The sequence below is a fragment of the Salvelinus sp. IW2-2015 genome, linkage group LG2, assembly GCF_002910315.2.
Source record: "Salvelinus sp. IW2-2015 linkage group LG2, ASM291031v2, whole genome shotgun sequence".
In the NCBI taxonomy this organism is placed as follows: domain Eukaryota; kingdom Metazoa; phylum Chordata; class Actinopteri; order Salmoniformes; family Salmonidae; genus Salvelinus; species Salvelinus sp. IW2-2015.
In genome coordinates this window covers 1,291,968-1,312,069 of record NC_036839.1, presented here as the reverse complement: position 1 = coordinate 1,312,069, position 20,102 = coordinate 1,291,968, and the positions used below count along the sequence as shown (strand labels likewise).

General features: G+C 40.8%; 1 protein-coding gene across 1 annotated transcript in view; it reads left to right on the top strand.

The window, feature by feature from the left end:
* Positions 1–1,003: 1,003 nt before the first annotated feature.
* The window catches only part of LOC111973053 (dachshund homolog 1-like), a 270,959-nt gene continuing 251,860 nt past the window's right edge, over positions 1,004–20,102 (top strand). Inside the window, 1 exon segment of the mRNA XM_070446570.1 lies at positions 1,004–1,798. Within this exon segment, the coding sequence (XP_070302671.1) occupies positions 1,254–1,798 (545 nt within the window). The 5' untranslated portion in view covers positions 1,004–1,253.

Genomic DNA, 20,102 nt, shown 5'->3' with positions numbered 1-20,102 from the left:
TTTCCATGTTACTTATTGGATTACTATGTCACTTTTGTCCCCATTGCACTGTGTGAGAAGCCTGCAAATACATGACAATAAAATTCGATTTGACTGGATTTGGATTGGTCATCACCAGTGGATCCAGGTGACCAGGACTGGCCCTCATTATCTGATATATACTGCACACACATGATCATTTACAGTACTTTTCCACAAACCTTTTTCAAATGGCATCCAATGTATCTTAAATAATACAAATGTATAAATAAATAAAAAATAAGTGATGAGAGGAAGTAGGCATGCCCTGGCTTGATGCTGAAAAAAATCGTATTTCTTCTGACTGGCAGCTGTAGTGTCACTGGTCGGGAGAGGGCGGGTGGGCTTTGTTAGGAAATCCACACGTGAACCGCAGGAGCACGGCTGATGCTTGACAAAGCCGCCTATCGCGGGCGCTATCGCGGGTGAATGAGGACCTTGGGCAAAAAAGCTGTTGCATGTCGCTTGACCATTCTGAAGGGATGCCGGCCTCCCAGATGCGCATAGCTGGTGCAAAATGTAATTTATATAATTGCACTAAACTGTGATTTGTCAATATAAACCAATCTAAAAAGGTAGAATATGTTTGATTGATTTCAGTTTTCAAAAGTGCATTTAAAGAAGACAAGCGATAATTGCGTGAAAGTAGAGCTACTTTTATCAGTTAGTATGTTAACTTAACAGTCACCTAAAAAAGTGTTACAATCATACCCGGTCTCCCTTATTTCACTATATTTGCACTCAATGTCCCTTATAACGCATGGGATTACGTATGATATGCAACATCTCAAAAACACGTTTTAGATTAAAGAAAGCCATATAAAATAATGAAGTGTTATATAATATGATATAATGACTTGTAATAATTGCCTAACTAAATAAAGGTTAACTAAAATTATAATCATATTTAAATTCTGTCTTCAAGGCACTGTCCCCTAGCTCCTCCCTCTCTGTACCTTGTGACAACCACAACTCATCAACAGAGCATATGCGGAGCCGCACTTATCTGCTCATTCTCCTCCTGTCATTCCGCCTTCTATCTTTGATCATTGTCCCACCGCGCTCAGCCCAAACCCTCACTCACCACGAATTTTCAGCATCTCTTTCTACTCCCCAACTCATCAGAGGAGCTAAACTCCCGTGGAATCTTTCATTTGGAGTTCCTCGACTGCCGCACTTTTTTCCGCAGGAGTGGTTTTTATACTTTGAACTTACTCTTCTTCCCCTAGGTGACCATGGCCGTACCGGCTGCTTTGATCCAGCCAATCCCTCTGGTCCAGACGCCTTCGATCTCCACTCCTTCCGCGACCACGTCCCCGCTGTCAACAACTTCTTCCCCGTCTCCCTCCGTGGGCCCATCCGGCCAGAACCTGTTCCGCTCGGAGCTCCTCGCCAACAGTAGCCCCGGTATCTCGACCCCGACCGGGACTCTGCCCAGCAAGCCAGTCTACTCGACCCCGTCGCCTGTTGAAAACACCCCGCAGAACAACGAGTGTAAAATGGTGGAGTTGAGGGGGGCGAAGGTGGCGTCTTTCACGGTGGACGGCTGCGAACTCATCTGCCTGCCCCAGGCGTTCGATCTGTTTCTGAAGCACCTTGTCGGAGGACTGCACACCGTGTACACCAAGCTGAAGAGACTGGAGATCACGCCGGTGGTGTGCAATGTGGAGCAGGTCCGCATCCTGCGAGGTCTAGGGGCCATCCAGCCAGGAGTCAATCGCTGCAAACTCATCTCCAGAAAAGACTTCGAGACTTTGTACAATGACTGCACCAATGCCAGGTGAGTGGAGACATGAGAGATGCTAATTTGATTTATAGGTTTTACGCAAGCAGAAGCGTAGGCGTCAAGGTAGAAAAGCTGTAACACAGGAAGGGGGAGACATTTTCCATTTTGTGGAAATCATATGTTTGAGATGTCGTTTAGCTGTAATGACTGAACTTCAGGTCATTTTTGTAATACTCTATTGTGCCAAATCTGACTATAGGCCTATGCTGTTATGGAGTTTTTAGTAGGCTAAACAGGGAAACACAGATTAACATGGCGAGGGCGCACCGCGCGAAAAGTTGTGTCAGGTTGATGGCAATTGCATTTATTCTTATTGCAAAGAGTTGTGTCAGTGACTTGCTCAATCCAAACGAATGTTAAAACGCAAAAGTCACATTTTAGTCATTTGAAATTGTTACTAAATTAGGCTATACTATAGTAAATACTACATTATAAATTGGGTGGTTCGAGCCCTGAATGCTGATTGACTGACATACGTCGTGGTATATCAGACCGTATACCACGGGTATGACAAAACATTTATTTTTACTGCTCTAATTACGTTGGTAACCAGTTTATAATAGCAATGAGGCACCTCTGGGGTTTGTGGTATATTGCCAATACACCAGGGCTAGGGGCTGTGTCCAGGCACTCTGCGTTGCCTCGTGCTAATGAACAGTCCTTAGCCGTTGTATATTTGCCATATACCACACCCACTCGGGCCTTATTGCTCAAGTATACAACAGACTGCAAAAACACTACAGTCAATACTACAGTAATGTCTTCAAAAACACTACTGTCCGCAAAAACACTACAGTAATTACATAGTATACTACAGTATTTTAATTGGCATAGACCCTGCCCATTACCCTACCCATATCCAAATTTGTGCCATCCATAACTGAGAAACCTACATGCCAAGTATAGACTATATTATGTTCCCTACAGGTTATAGAAAAGAGCAGATGTTCTGAAGTATCCATTAAGACCCCAACCTTACTTATCTACCCAACCTACAGGTTATGGAACATTTGCTCTTTGTGTATTTTGTCCAGTAGTTTTATTTTTAAGGACAAAGCCCCCACTGTTTTGTAAAATATAATAAAACCAAAACACTACATTACTACAGTAATGTCTTCAAAAACAGTATATTAAATACTACAGTCTGCAAAAATACTACAGTAAATACTACAGTATACTACAGTCCGCAAAAACAGTAATTACTATAGTATATAGTCAAGTATACTACAGGCAGGTCTGCAACTCTGTGTGTGAGCATTACCACATTTCCACTCTAAATGAAGCTCACCATGAACGCTACTTTATTTTTAAATGACATTGAAATAAAAGTAGGTTATCCTATATCAGCTGTCCTAGCCACAGGGGCAATCATTTCAATTCTTTGAACTTTAAATGAAGTAAACAACATTTTAAAACATTAGACCATAGAGAATAAAAATAATTGGATTTAAATAGCTTAATATACTGTTTGTCTACAGATGAATAAATACTTTTCATAGGGAAGACGGTAGTTTATTTTGTCCCTAGTTAAAATTTCACCTGGATCATTACAAAAATACACTTTCTTTTGCCAGCCACGCTAATGTGTAGGAGGATTTTATGGGCGACAGATTTAGGTAGAGATCCATATTTGATTTAAAGCCATTTTTAGTGTGCTGTTGCTCATATGCTGTGATGTATTGCTCAATCTGACAGGATGGGTTGAATCAGGCCAAGTATGCCGTCTAATCTGTTGATTGATTTAATATTGATCTCCCATTGCGAAATGAGCTGGAAATGCAAATATGATGGAAAGTCTAACATGAGCAGAGATAGATATTTTATGGCGCTTATGAGAGAGTCCTTGAGGCCTTAACATGAATGCGCTAAGCTGTAGGTCACTCTGGATAAGAGCATCTGCTAGATGACTAAAATGTAAAATGTAAAAACAACACTATCCGGGCGCAATGTTACGTTAGGCGCCATTGTTAGGCACAATGTTACTGGTGTATTTGAGGATGATGTTGAGTGTGTAAGATAACTGTTTTATTACACTTTGCTGTAAGACACACTTGCTTGCAGAAACACAAATATGAGGATGGACTCACACACATTTTTATTGTCACAAAACAAATAGGACTTTAGGGGTGTGTTCACATAAGGTTACATTTCTGAATTTAAATATTCAGTTCTTTGCAGTATAATCAAGAAGAAGTATTTTCTTGTTTTGCTGCTATTGAATCAATATTCTGAAAATAATGCACTGCAATGGTTATTTACTTTGTGAAAGTACATATGATTTTGCTCAGAATGAATTCTGAGGAAGACACAGCAATGTTTGCAATGTATATAGCAGAATATGCAAACATCGAATTTTGACATTTGACCATGTGTATGGGCTCTGTATACTGAAGATCGTTAGTTATTTACTAGGATTGAAAATGCATGGCTTTTATCAAATGATGTTATCAGCTTTCATCAGTGTTTTGAACTTCTTTTCAATGCTCTATTCAGATATGCTGTGTCTACATGTTGATACCAATGGATTCATAAACTACTGTAGTTCCACATTCTATCTCTACATCTGGCTTCAACACTAGTTTTATCCTACACCCTATTCACATTCACACACACTCAATTAACCTTACCCTCTCTTATAATGCAGCGTTTACACAAACCTAACAGAACCTGTGACCTCCCCTTCAGATAGAGTTCTGGAGAAGTTCTAGACCACTCTGGTTCCTATCCCCCAATGAGAGTTTCACCTTTCCGCCCTTTATTCTCTGAGTGTGTGGTTGAACTCACCGGGTTGTGAATGGGGAGGTGGGGAACGGACTGACGGACAGCCAGACGCACGCACGCACGCACGCACGCACGCACGCACGCACGCACGCACGCACGCACGCACGCACGCACGCACGCACGCACGCACGCACGCACGCACGCCACACACACACACACACACACACACACCACACAACACCACACACACACACACACACACACACACACACACACACACACCACCACACAACACACACACACACACACACACACACACACACACACACACACACACACACACAGGCCTGAGAATTACATCATAGGTTTGAAACAGAGACATCTGTCCACTGGATAGAGGCCTAGTCAGGTGCTAACTTCAAAAGAAGAAGAGTGACTTGTATTTACATTACTTGGTTGACCTATTTCTGTTGTTTGGAGCTCAGTCAGGGAAGTTGTAATTTAGAGCAGTGTAGTCCATTGTAGCGTTTTAGTCCACCAAAAAAGTAGGCCCGTGACATGTAGGACAATGATACAGTTTATTCAACATTAGTGCAGTGGCCTGACATAGTTTCGTTTTTTTTTTATCCCAAGTCCTTTTCACAATAACGTTATACTCTTTCATACAGTGGTGATTTTCGGTGACAATGGTGTTCATCATAGTCCTGTACCAGTGGCGGTCCGTGACGTTTAAGATGAGGGAGGGTGATTCTTTTTTTATGAGCATGGCCTTATTTCTATTACAGCATACGGGATGACTGTCATTCATATTCCATTTACCCAGCTCAAATGTTAACATCAATAGGTTTAGGCTACTACATGATACTCTAATTTCCCCTATTCCCATCATGAGGTTGCTACAACCTCACCTATGAATGAATGTTTACAATGTAGGTTGAGAGAATTTTGAGTAATCACGGTGACAGACATTGACACATTTAATATCTCCTTGCACACTCTTGCCTGCATTTAGCTGGTCTAGGGTGTAATCATAAGTCTAACAGTTGCAAATGTTTATCCCTGTTTTGTTCCGTTTGCTTATGTTTAAGAAACGTTTTTCAACAGAATCGGCAGAAGGAATACACACCTGATCACACGCAAACACAGTTCACTTTCATAACAGATACATACAAACAGCTCGTTGTATTTATAATTCCTTCTCGCAACTATCTGCGCGCTCTCGTCCTCTCACCTTATCCCTTTACTTGTGGACTTCAGTGCACAACACATCAGCTGTCAGTTACCAGGYGAAAAAATCTTTCCAAGCCAAACCTTCATATCATCACTGCTAACCTCTACACACATTCTACATCGTTGTCACGTCATAGTCAGCATAGCTACTAGAACTAGCGCGTTAGTAAACCCGCTACAATCATGCAGTACAGTGTAGTCAGCAGCAAGCAGTTTAGCAGTTACACTGGCAGGCCCCGGTGGCAATAAATGAATAAAACCAAAAGATTACCTTGACTTGGAAGAGTTCAAGTGTTGGATAGCCATAGCCAGCTAGCTAACATAGCATCTTTCTATGTTTGAGCTGGGTGTTTGAGTAGACTAGACGAGCTATTTGCATTTGACACTAGCTAAGTAAGTGAAAGTGAACAAATATATACTGCAAAATATACTGTAGCTACCTCTCTCTCCCTCTCTCTCTCTTTTGCCTTAATTTTGGAAGAAATTCATTTGTTCAGAGTTGTTCAACTATTGTCTTTCTTTCTCTGTGTCAACTACTCACCACATTTGATGCACTGCAGTGTTAGCTAGCTATAGCTTATGGGTGTGGTAGGTAGCCTAGTGGTTAGAGCGTTGGGCCGGTAACCAAAAGGTTGCTAGATCGAATCCCTGAGCTGACAAGGTAGAAATCTGTTGTTCAAGGGCAGAACAAGGCAATTAACCCACTGTTCCTAAGCCATTGTTGTAAATAAGAATTTGTTCTTAACTGACTTGCCTAGTTAAATAAATGTAGGATGACAAATGATGCTTTCAGTACTAGATTCATTCTTTGATTGGGTGCTCAACATGTCACCCTACAGACTGCTGCTGAGGCTACTGTAGACCGTCATTGCAAAGGTTGTACATACCACACACCTGTCCAAATGTGCACTTCACATTTCCATATATTAAAACTTATGCCATTAACAGTATCAACATTTTCTTGTTCGATCCACAGTTACAAGGATGCGTTATACCCTGGGTTGTCCTGAACAGTATTTTATTTGGCATAGACCCTGCCCATTACCTTCCCCGTATCCAAATTTGTGCCACCCATAAGKGAGAAACCTACATGCCAAGTATAGACTATATTATGTTCCCTACAGGTTATAGAAAAGAGCAGACGTTCTGAAGTATCCATTAAGACCTCAACCCTACTTATCTACCCAACCTACAGGTTATGGAACATTTGCTCTTTGTGTATTTTGTCCAGTAGTTTTATTTTTAAGGACAAAGCCCCCACTGTTTTGTAAAATATAATAAAACCAAAACACTACATTACTACAGTAATGTCTTCAAAAACAGTATATTAAATACTACAGTCTGCAAAAATACTACAGTAAATACTACAGTATACTACAGTCCAGCTCAATAATATTATGAAGAAAATTTGCCACAGAACATGCATTTGAATTCACTCATGACTCCATTCTATGCGTACCAAAATGACAATCTGTTTGTCTGAAGTGTCTTTTGAAAGCCAAACACTGTAAAATCATATTTTATAATTTACCTAGCCATGTTGGCAATAGAATAAGTTTTCAAATGATGCCCACCTGACCCAGATTGTGATTTATAATGGAACGTTTTTGGATTGCGTTAACAACAACCGTAATTATGTGGGCACGCAGGGCTGTGTTCAAAACTAAAAACTACAAGTGTGCTTGCCTCAGTTCCTTAATGGCAAAGCTAGGAGAGCAAATTACTTAGGAACTGTGCGCAGTTCGGAAGAGGTGTGTGGCCACTCGGCGACACAAGTTAGACCTCTCACTCACTGTAATCGTTTTTTTTTCTTATCTTGCACCTACACCTATTTATTATGTTACTGAATGTATCTAGAATGTTTCCAGATTTAGTTATTGACAAACGCTGTGAAAAGTACAGCAAATTAAAAAGAAACGTAAAATCAACGGCGGAATGTTTGGATTCAGTCGTGTCAGGTGAACTGTTGTCTCCTCATTTTTAGTCTGATAATTTCCCCATAATCTACAAAGTGTTCTCTTTCAGTTACAACCATTGTCATGCATATGGTTTTTATAGTTCTTCTGTTAGAATCATTTACATTTGTCCTTGTCCATATAAGCCAATTTCCACAAGTGTAAGGGGTTAAAACAACAGACTCAATTCAGCCACTGTGTAAATAACGACACGACATCCCTGCAGGGCCCATGCAATGTTACTTCTGATGTCTGACCAAGATGCGGCCTTGGGTGTATATGTTGCCACTATGTGTATTATGCTCACTTTAGATTACAACCTTTTGAGTACGTTAGAATATGTTTTGGGTATGTAACTTGGTGTGTTGTTTGTGGCACTTTATTTGACAGTTCACTTTTTATATGTTTACTCGAGTAATATGGTCATGTTGATACATTACTGGTGTGCTTGCTTTCATTGCTGTGTGATATCATATAGGTCGGATGCCTTCCGTCCCCAATGCCAACGTCTCGACGAGCTGCATATAGGCTACTGTATCTATTTCTGTGCAGAGTCCAATGATTTATTTGCCTTTCCTTCATGTACTTTCAAGGGACTCTTGCCAGATTACCTGGGTCACAGACAAATCCTGAGTCAGTTCTATCCCTACTCTCACCCCAGATTACCACTGCCCATTCTCTTTCACAGATCCTGGATCAGTAATGATACTTTCCTACTCTCACCTCTGTTCCTACTTCACACATAAACAAATCCTAGGTCAGTTATACTCCTACTGTCATCCCAGATGACCACTGCCCCTCATTCCCCTTCACACAGACACAGATCCTAGGTCAGTAGTAATATACCTTCTCTCACCCCTGTCCAACACTACCACTCCTGATCCTTCACACAGACACAGATTCTCGGTCAGTCGTAATATCCCCACCATCACCCCAGATTACCACTGCACCTTTTTCTCCTTCACACAGACACAGATCCTAGGTCAGTTATAATATTCTCACTCAGTGTCTTCCATAAGCGCCAGCCATCGGCTAAATAGCCGATAACAGACWAATTTTCACACTTCATTAATTAACTAAGCTAATTTTAGTCTGTTGTCTGTCCCGCCTCTCGGTACCTGTGTTATTTTTGTGCGCTCCGGTTGGCAACAGTCACAAAAAAATCACGGTGGAGGGAGAAAATATGTGCATCCTTAAATCCATTTTCCATTCAATTCTGTATTGTTTCTAAACAGTTTCTAAACACTTGATAGAACACAAACTTTTTTTTCTTATGTTTTTGCCACAATAATCTAAATCGAAAGACTAGATTTTGTTTTTGCCACAATATTTATATTGAAAGAGTATACTAGACTAGTTTTTCGGACTAGAATACTAATCTACCGCCTTCCCTCAAAGTCCCACCCACAGTGATTGATTGACAGGTCTGAAACCCTACCAGCTCTGTGACAACAATCCCACTCAGAGGCCAAACTGTTAAAGGGTAGTTTACCCAAATTACAAAATGACACATTGTTTTCCTTTAAGTGTCCACAGCAGCAGAGCCAATAAAATACATTATTTGAAGAACAAAATCATTGTGGCAATTCATATATTGCAGTAAAACTGTAAATATGACTTTAATCTCAAGAGACGACAGGTTTAATGTTAAAAAAGGTAGTCTTACTTAGAAAATAGTCCTGATAATATAGGCCTAGGCCTAGACAATATCCAAAACGACTAACAACGTACTGAATTCATACATTTTCAGTCATTTTTATTGTAAATTTATGTCTTTCTACTCGATACCACTACAAATTGTATCAATCTGGAAGGTAAAGTCATTAAAGTATTCAATTATTTAGTGGTGTATTCTGGATGGAATCAAGGCCTTGGAATGTATCTGAGGCCTCTAAAATAGAGCTTTTTTTCTAGTGTCATTATTTTTTTTCAGGTGGCATGCCCCCCCGGACCACCCCAGCCCAGAACTGCCTGACTGGCTACTTTTACTATTTAGCTGGCTACTCCATATTTTTTACGGAAACCACTGCCCACTGTGACCCCAGATTACCACTGCCCCTTCCGCTCATTCACACAGACACAGATCCTAGGTCAGTAGTAATATGCCTTCTATCACCCCCGTCTAACACTACCACTCCCGAGCCTTCACACAGACACAGATCCTAGGTCAGTTGTAATATCCCCATCGTGACCCCAGATTACCACTGCCCCTTTTGCTCCTCCTTCACACAGACACAGATCCTAGGTCAGCTAATATGCCAGATCTCCTTCCCCTTACTGTAAAGTATTATGACACCAGGCCCATGAGAAAAGGCTTTTTTGAATAGATTTCCCCCTCCCCTTTAGAGTCAAGCGTTTCCTGTTCTGTTATGTCTGTGATGTTAGATGAATGGTGGTGAGGTCAAGGTTCAATGATATGGTAGCATGATATTGACAGGATAGTGTATTTCATTTTCTCCCCAGATGTCACCTCTCTCTCTCTATGTCTTGCTATTCCTCGCTCCCTCTTATTTTGGCGTGTTTACACCTAAACGAACATATTTGCAAATGAAGGTAATTGTTTTGTTTAGTGCTCGGTATGAGCTTGGCACTAAGGGTGCCAGCTTGTCTAATGCCTCTAACCTCTTCCTTCCTTCCTTCCCTCGCTCGCTCTCTCTCTCTCTCTCTCTCTCTCTCTCTCTCTCTCTCACTCATTCTCCTTTCTCCCTCTCTTGGCTGAGCTCTCTCTTATAATATATTTGTTTTCGACGAGGCACAGTTGTGTTTACAGGTACTCAGTGGAGATTTCTGCATCCGATTCAAATCACTCCCCAGTCTGAGTGGGTGCTAAGAAACCCGTCACCCGGCAACCACATCCACGAGGGAGTCGAGGCGATAATAACTTTCGAAAACAGCAGAGTGACAGATGCCTGACTAGAGAAAGAGGAAGAGAGAGATAGAGAGTGAGTGAAAGATGTTGAAAGGTTTGTTAAACAACACAAATTCACTCAAGCACTTTCTGGAAAGTGAAAGTCCCATTGAAATCCCACTCTCGCACCGTGTTGTTCTTAAGGATAGAAAATAAATAGTTATAATTTCCTTTTCTATGTATTGTCAGCGCGGTTGAATTTAATTAGCTGCATGCTCAAATCAACGGCGCATCTGGCAGATGGCGGCTTGGTGTTTTGTTATGCAAACAAATTGGAGTCTGCTTGAGAACCACAGTTGTTTTATGAACTTGTCTTTCACAAGTGTAGATATCTAGCACTGATATTTTATATCCTTAGTGATATTTAAATAATTATCCTGATCAATTGTTCACAAATACAGAAGAATTATATCCGTTTGCTCTTCATCTCTTAAAAATACAAATTCATATGTGAACATTTGGAAYGCTTATTCATACAAATTTGACATGCGATCTTTTTAAAGCGAAGGATTTGTTTGATAGTTGGCTAATAGCATTGCTGGATTGAGGCTTATTGTCATGGCAAAAAGGCTTGCATTGTTCATTTTCCTGTTGGATGAAGAAGCTGTCCAGACTCTCAGCCTATTTGCATGCTTTCACTGGATAGTCACACAAGTACCGTTGTGTCCAGGATGCCAGATCCTTTTAACAAATGATTAAGTACTACAAMAAAATCATACAACACACTGCAACAATCCTGTTTTAATATAAGGATTTTCCATTGTGAATTTTCCTTAAACACATTGAAGTAATGCACGTTTTTCTATTTTAAGTTGAAATCACTCGAAAGATCTTTTTATTAATTCCATCCATCAAATATAATTATCAAACTGGATTCAACTAGTTTCATTAACAGTGATATTGCCCTGTCCGATCCACACCTAAGACTGACTGTCCACCGGTCCGACACATTTTGGCTCAACTCTTTTTTTTCCTGAGCTCTGCCCCAAGCTCAGTTATCTCTGGCTTGTCTTTAGACACCGGTCTCCATCACATTACTGGTACATTTAGGGAACCATGGCAGAAGTCACTGGCGCTTGTTCCAGATGCTAAACGCTAGTGACAGAAGTTAGAGGAGAGCAGATGAGATTTCCTGATTGGAGAACGAATGCCGGGGCCCTAACCCGTGCTCCGTCTAATATGGTCATGTAGAGAAATTGATATTCCTGCTAAATTAATTAATTTTTCATATAGCCCAAAGCCGGGGAGTTTAAAAAGAGTGCACACTTGCTGGTTTTCCCCTATTTCCTCCCTCTTTAAAAAAATAATGTATTGCCTAATCATATTAATACTTTTGCCCCAAGGATGAAAAGATAATTTTACAAATGCATTTGGAACTATGTATCACTGAGTATTTATGATTAAATTATGCAAATAAGTCCAGATTGTCTAATTAGGATTGATATGAGCAATAGATGTAGTGGAATCTAAATACAAGCATGTCCAAAGAGCAGAACATTGAAAATGACAAGGCTGGAATCCTTAAAAAGTGTGTATCGTTGGTTGTCTTTCTTTTTTTTCTTCCCCTCCTACCAACTAAGGCAAGAGAATATCGTCGGATGAAAAGACATTTTGCTCTGTTTGGAATTCTGTGAAGTAATGCCATGTTATTGTGGTAATAGTAACCTCAGCTCGTGCATGTTGGGAAGGTGGTATTTTCATTGTGTGCAAGTTAAATGGGAAATAGTGTCATGTATTATAGATCTGTATCTTACTGGACACTGATTGTCAGCAACATAATTATTATAATGAATTATAGTTAGTCATTTACAGGTTTGGGTACCCGTCGCAAGACCCACTGGTTGATGCTTGTTTATAAAACCCTCTTAGGCCTCACTCCCCCCTATCTGAAATATCTACTGCAGCCATCATCCTTCACATACAACACCCGTTCTGCTAGTCACATTCTGTTTAAGGTCCCCAAAGCACACACTTCCTTGGGTCGCTCGTCTTTTCAGTTCGCTGCAGCTAGCGACTGGAACGAGCTGCAACAAACACTCACACTGGACAGTTCTATCTCAAGCTCTTCATTCAAAGACTCAATCATGGACACTCTTACTGACAGTCGTGGCTGTTTTGCGTGATGTATTGTTGTCTCTACCTTCTTGCCCTTTGTGCTGTCGTCTGTGCCCAATAATGTTTGTACCCTGTTTAGTGTTGCTACCATGTTGTGTCATGCTACCATACTATGTTGTCATGTGTTGCTGCCATGTTATGTTGTTGTCTTAGGTCTCTCTTTATGTAGTATTTTATTTAATATTATTTAATATCAATGACAGTCTTTCGGTAGGCCKTCATTGTAAATAAGAATTTGTTCGTAACTGACTTGCATAGTTAAATAAAGGGAAAAATAATAAATAAATAAATATTTGTTAAATGTGCTCAATGCACTTTTTTTTTTTATGAGCATGGCCTCATATCTATTAGAGTATATTGAATGACTGTCATTCATATTCCATTCACCCGGCTCAATGTAACATTGATTTGATAGGTTTAGGCTACCTCATGATGCTCAAATTTCCCCTGTACCCATTATGAGGTTGCTACAACCTAGCTTACGAATGTAAGTTTATATCTTAGGTGCATATGTCGAGACACAAATTGGAGTAATCAAGGTGAAACACAGTAACAGATTCAATACCATCTTGGGCACTCTTGCCTGCATCTAGCTGACCTAGGGTATAATCATTAGATAAAACAGTTCCGTTCCATTTTGCAACCAAAACGAGAGTTTCTATTGGACAAATTCAGGTAGGTCTGACCCCTTTCGTTACGTTTGTTTCCGTTTTTAAGAAACGTTTTTCAACAGAATCGGCAGAATGAATACCCCTGATCACCCGCATACAGAGTTCACTTTCATAGCAGCCACACAAACAGCATCATTTATTTATTTTATTTTATTTCACCTTTATTTAACCAGGTAGGCAAATTGAGAACACGTTCTCATTTACAATTGCGACCTGGCCAAGATAAAGCAAAGCAGTTCGACACATACAACAACACATAGTTACACATGGAGTAAAACAAACATACAGTCAATAATACAGTGAAAAATAAGTCTATATACAATGTGAGCAAGTGAGGTGAGATAAGGGAGGTGAAGGCAAACAAAATATATATATAAATAAATAAAAATATAAAAAAGGCCATGGTGGCGAAGTAATACAATATAGCAAGAAAAAAATCATCACTTTGCTCGTTTTATAATTCCTTCTTGCGTTTACGCACTCTCCTCCTCTCACCTTTTCCTTTCGCTTTGTGGACTTCAGTGCACAACCAACAGTGTCTGTGACCAGGCGAAAAAACCTCTCCAAGCCAAACCTTCATACAGTAACCGCTAACCGCTACACACAGCCTACATCGTTGTCACCATATTAGCTGACGTCATAGTCAACATAGCTTACTATAACTAATGCATTAGGAAACCCACTACAATCACGCAGTACAGTGTACAGCAAGCAGTATAGCAGTAACAATGGTGGGCCCCAAAGTCAATAAATGAATAAAACCAAAAGCTTGCCTTACATACTTTACATTTAAGTCATTTAGCAGACGCTCTTATCCAGAGCGACTTACAAAATTGGTGCATTCACCTTATGATATCCAGTGGAACAACCACTTTACAATAGTGCATCTAATCTTTTAAGGGGGGGGGGGGGTTAGAAGGATTACTTTATCCTATCCTAGGTATTCCTTAAAGAGGTGGGGTTTCAGGTGTCTCGGAAGGTGGTGATTGACTCCGCTGACCGGCGTCGTGAGGGAGTTTGTTCCACCATTGGGGTGCCAGAGCAGCGAACAGTTTTGACTGGGCTGAGCGGGAACTGTACTTCCTCAGAGGTAGGGAGGCGAGCAGGCCAGAGGTGGATGAACGCAGTGCCTTGTTTGGGTGTAGGGCTGATCAGAGCCTGAAGGTACGGAGGGGCCGTTCCCTCACAGCTCCGTAGGCAAGCACCATGGTCTTGTAGCGGATGCGAGCTTCAACTGGAAGCCAGTGGAGAGAGCGGAGGAGCGGGGTGACGTGAGAGAACTTGGGAAAGTTGAACACCAGACGGGCTGCGGCGTTCTGGATTGAGTTGTAGGGGTTTAATGGCAACAAGGCAGGGAGCCCAGCCAACAGCGAGTTGCAGTAATCCAGACGGGAGATGACAAGTGCCTGGATTAGGACCTGCGCCGCTTCCTGCGTTGACTTGGAAAGAGTTCCAGTGTTGGATAGCCTTAGCCAGCTAGCTAACATACATAGCATTCCTCTCTATTTGAGCTGGGTGTTTGAGTAAGCTAAATTAGCTAGCTGCATTAGCTAGCTAAGTAAGTGAAAAAAATCTATACAACTAAATCAACTAAATAGCTAGCTCTCTCTCTGCTGCTTCTCCTTAATTTTTWAAGTAATTGATTTGTTCAAAACTGTTCAATTATTGTCTTTCTCTCGCTTTGAGTCAACTACTCACCACATTTTATGCACTGCAGCGTTAGCTAGCTCTAGCTTATGTTTTCATTATTAGATACATTTTATTTGATTGGGTGGACAACATGTCAGTTCATTCTGCATGAGCTCTGATAGGTTAGAAGACGTCCTCCGCAAGTCGTCATAATTACGGTGTAACTCTATGGAAGGGGGTGAGAACCATGGACCTCTTAGGTTTTGTATTGAAGTCAGTGTACCCAGAGGAGGACGGAAAATAGCTGTCCTCCTGCTAGACCATGGTGCTACCCCAGAGAATGCTGTTGAGGCTATTGTAGACATTCATTGCAAAACAGTGTGTTTTAATCAGTTTACAATTGGCTCATTCATCCCCCTCCTCTCCCCTGTAACTATTCCCCAGGTCGTTGCTGCAAATGAGAACGTGTTCTCAGTCAACTTACCTGGTAAAATAATGGTAAAAAAAAAAAAAAATCTGGTGATGTAAATATATTTAGTATAGTTTTATCTAAAAACTGAAATTCACTGAGTAGGATGGTCCTCCCCTTCCTCCTCTGAGGAGCCTCCACTGGGTTTCACTCACCGCAGGGTTCAATCTCTACCATTCATCTCATTTCCAATCTGTATTTAGCATCTCTGATCTAATTGATGTGTATCTCTACGGAACCTTGGTGAGTCTTTCTACCAAATACTACAGCTCAGTGTCCCGCCAGCTGCTTCCATAGAGAATCATCATCTCCAGAAACCAAAACAATATTTATGCACGTCATTAGTTATAATTCAATACACCCAAATTGACTTGAAAAAAAACGGTCTTAAATCTGCGGTCTGGGTGGATTTGAGTCTTTGCTTTAAAGAGCTTTAGAGGCTCTTTTCTTGTTTTCGTCAGGAGGTATTGAGTGAGCAGATGCTTTGAAAAACCATAGAAAGTGGTGCTGGTCTCAAGTGTCATTAGCTTCAGGCCTTTTCCAAGCGAGCGCCAGGTAAAGATTAGATAACAATCAGGGGCTTTAATAGATACTGTTGGAGGCATTGGAGCCTGTCTGAAGCTAACAACAGAAGAAGAGGAGAGGAGAGGGGGTAAACAATGTAATTTCCTATCTAGTTTCTCCCTCGCAATGGTGTTATCACTAAGCCTTAAAAATGTGTTTGTTCACGGTAGTGGAATAGAAAATGTAGAGCAATATTTTTCTCATACATCAATTTCAAATCACTTAATTGTTTATCAGCAAATCAAATCCTAATTTGGATGAAAGGTGTAATTTTTTTTTTTTTTAGTTGAATACAAACCGTCCAATGGTTTACAATGCTCCAAATTCACAGTATGCATCAATCAACATGTTTTAATATCTGCAGGGTTATGCCTCGTTCACATCAACAGCGTTATTGCGATTTGGTACACTAGAAGTACGTTCATTTCCAATGGAACGCTGCRTTTGCCTTGCAGCAGTGCTTTGAGGTAGTTSCAGTGCGTTCTTTGTGGTGCATACGTGGGATTTATGAAATTGTGTGCTTCGACAGCTTGCCAGAATTGGAAGCAGAAGGGGAATGTTTCACTTTCGTTGCGCACATATCGAGATGATGCTGCATACCATTTTGTGCAATGACGGTGTAAGTGTGGATCGAGGCGTTAACGTCTGCAGCCAATCAGTGATCTTTTCCAGACAGCTAGCTACCACCCAAAGCCTCCTCCCGACCCCACAAGGGACACATGTAGCTGTAATGAACATGGTCAGAACCCAAATATAAGCCTCATAGAATTGTAAACAAACACTGTATAGCCTCAATACATGGTTAAAACTATCATTTTCAGCTCATGGATCAGACCTTGCATCTATAGCTACGTCTATGAAGTTTGAGTTTACATTTCTCCAGCCCCGTCTCTCAACTTTTTATTAAAAAAAATTGATGGGGTGACCTTTGCTGTTGTTTTAACTGCAGAATGCTCTTTTAAAAACGCCTGTGCCACCACTACAGTACAGTAACCATGGCGCCCTAGCTATTATTACCCTGCTCCTAAAAAGTGACAGTCAGGTCCTTGGAGAGGTGACACCCAACTCTGCCAGGGGAAATCTATAGCACTGCATCAACCTACACGTCCTTGGCCAATCAGATACAAGGATTCTTGCTATTGAGCACCTGGTTGGATAGAAGCTAGAAGGTAAATGGTGCACAGAACAAACACGATGGGCTTTAGAGACGATGTAGTTGTCTCAATGGGTACGATTGTGTTTTTGATTTTGCTGCCAGTTGGTTATTGCAAAATATAAAATGTGGTTCTTTAATTTAAATTGGTCAAATGACTATTATTATTAGTATTAGTAGAGGAAAAAGGTGATGGTGAGTGTGTGTATGACTGTATGTACTGTACTGAGTGCTGTATGTACACGCAGACTTTGTCCTGCTGACCTCTTACCAGGTCCCCCTCGCAAAAGAGGTTTCTAACCTCAAACGGTCTTTTCCTGGTTAAATACAGGTTAAATAAAAWWAAAWWAAAAATGATTYGGCTGTTGAAGTTGGTACGTACCTGTGCCTTCTGTGTGTTTTCAACAAAAACGGTCAGTCGCTCCTTTTCTGGTAATTCCACTGTAGAGCAGAAAACACACAGCGAGGCATGTTGGCTCTGGAAATGAACTGGGTTATGATAATACACCTCCTCTTGGCTGAAATGGTCTGTCCACATACATTAACCCTAGGTAGCCATTTCCCAATCGCTCACGTCGACAATCACCAAATGATCAACCACCGATGCACTACCATCGTATTATACGTGCCAGTTATTAAAGCCAAATCATCGTTACCTATATACTCAATTTTCTATCGTTGTGATAGTTGTCTGTATGTTGCCTATGTGATCTGCAACCCATGTGTAGCTTGTCTCTCTTCCCCACCACCCTCCATCTCTCTCTCTCTCTCTCTCTCAATTAAATTCAAAGGACTTTATTGGCATGGGAAACATATGTTTACGTTGCCAAAGCAAGTGCAATGGATAATAAACCATATTAAATGAACAGTAAACATTATACTCCCAACAGTTCCAAAGCAATAGAGACATTTCAAATGTCATATTATATGGCTATATACAGTGTTGTAACGATGTGCAAATATTTAAAGTACAAAAGGGAAAATAAATCAACATAAATATGGGTTGTGTTTAAAATGGTGTTTGTTCTTCACAGGTTGCCCTTTTCTTGTGGCAACAGGTCACAAATCGTGATCTTGCTGCTGTGATGGCACACTGTGGTATTTCACCCAACAGATATGGGAGTTTATCAAAATTGGATTTGTTTTCAAATTTTTGGGGGTCTGTGTAATCTGTGGGAAATATGTGTCTCTAATATGGTCATACATACATGGCAGGAGGTTAGGAAATGCATTTCAGTTTCTAACTCATTGTGTGGGCAGTGTCTTCTCTTGAGAGCCAGGTCTGCCTACGACAGCCTCTCTCAATAGCAAGGCTATGCTCACTGAGTCTGGACATAGTCAAAGCTTTTCTTAATCTTGGGTCAGTCACGGTGGTCAGGTATTCTGCCACTKTGTATTCTCTGTTTAAGGCCAAACAGCATTCTCTACTGAACAAAAATATAAACGCAACATGTAAAGTGTTGGTCCCATGTTTCATGAGCTGAAATAAAAGATCCCAGAAATGTTCCATATGCCCAAAAAGCTTATTTCTCTCAAATGTTGTGTACAAATCTGTTTACACCCCTGTAAGTGAGCATTTCTCCTTTGCCATGATACTCCATCCATGTAACATATCAAGAAGCTTATTAAACAGCATGATCATTACACAGGTGCACCTTGTGCTGGGGACAATAAAAGGGCACTCTAAAATGTCACAGATGTCTCAAGTTTTGAGGGAGCGTACAATTGGCATGTTGGCTGCAGGAATGTCCACCAGAGCTGTTGTCAGAGAATTTTATGTTTATTTCTCTACCATAAGCCACCTCCAATAACATTTTAGAGAATTTGTCAGTACGCCCAACTGGCCTCACAACCGCAGACGACGTGTAACCACGCTGCGACCCTGCCCAGTCATGTGAAATCCATAGGGCCTAATGAATTTAGTTTAGTTGACTGATTTCCTTATATGAACTGTAACTCAGTAAAATCATTGAAATGGTTGCCTGTTGCATTCATATTTTTGTTAAGTATAGGTTGCTCAGTTTTTTGTTAATTCTTTCCAATGGGTCAAGTAATTATCTTTTTGTTTTCTCATGATTCGGTCAGGTCAAATTGTGTTGCTGTCCTGGGKCTCTYTCTCTCTCTCTCTCCTCCTCACTCCCCCCTTCTCTCTTTCTCTCACTCGACCCATTGAAGCCTGTATTACTACCACTGTGAGTGGGAAGAATCCCTCCTTCCAGGCTTCCTGCTTGACTGGCCTCACAAATTATACAAGCCAGAGTTTTAGTTGGGAGTTAATATCCTGCAAAATTGTCCTGCGCTGGCCCCGGTAGAATGGGGATAATTAAATGGCACAAGCATATCAAAAACATTTTTCTCAGACTAGTGGGTGTTAAGTGTCGCGCCGGTGCAGTCCTCTCCCAAGTTTGCTATTAAACAGCAAAAAGCGATTGATAAGGTTGGAGGGGAGGGGGTGTCATTGAGCTACGGTGTGTGTGTGTTTTCACTGCTGTGTTCAGTGATCTGTTTCATAGGTTTTCTTTTAAAGGATAAAACATCATGTTTCTCCATATCCTGGACAGGAGATGGAAAGTTCTGCAATAAAGCCAAAATTGCTTTTTTGTGTCTATCGATGACCTCTCACTCTTGACCTTTGAAATGTCACAGTAGGACTGTGAGATGATCCCAGACACACTGCTCTGATTACTAGGATCAGACATCCATTGGTAATGTTTGTTCCAGAGGGAGTGTTTTGTTTAAATCTGGTAATGTACAAAATCAAAATGGTCAAACTCATAAACAGGTTCTGTACATGCCACATTTACTCAGGTACTGAGGCAATGGTAAATGTTGTTAAATAAATAAATTAAAGTAGCATTGGAACAATGTACTTTAGTTGAAGAG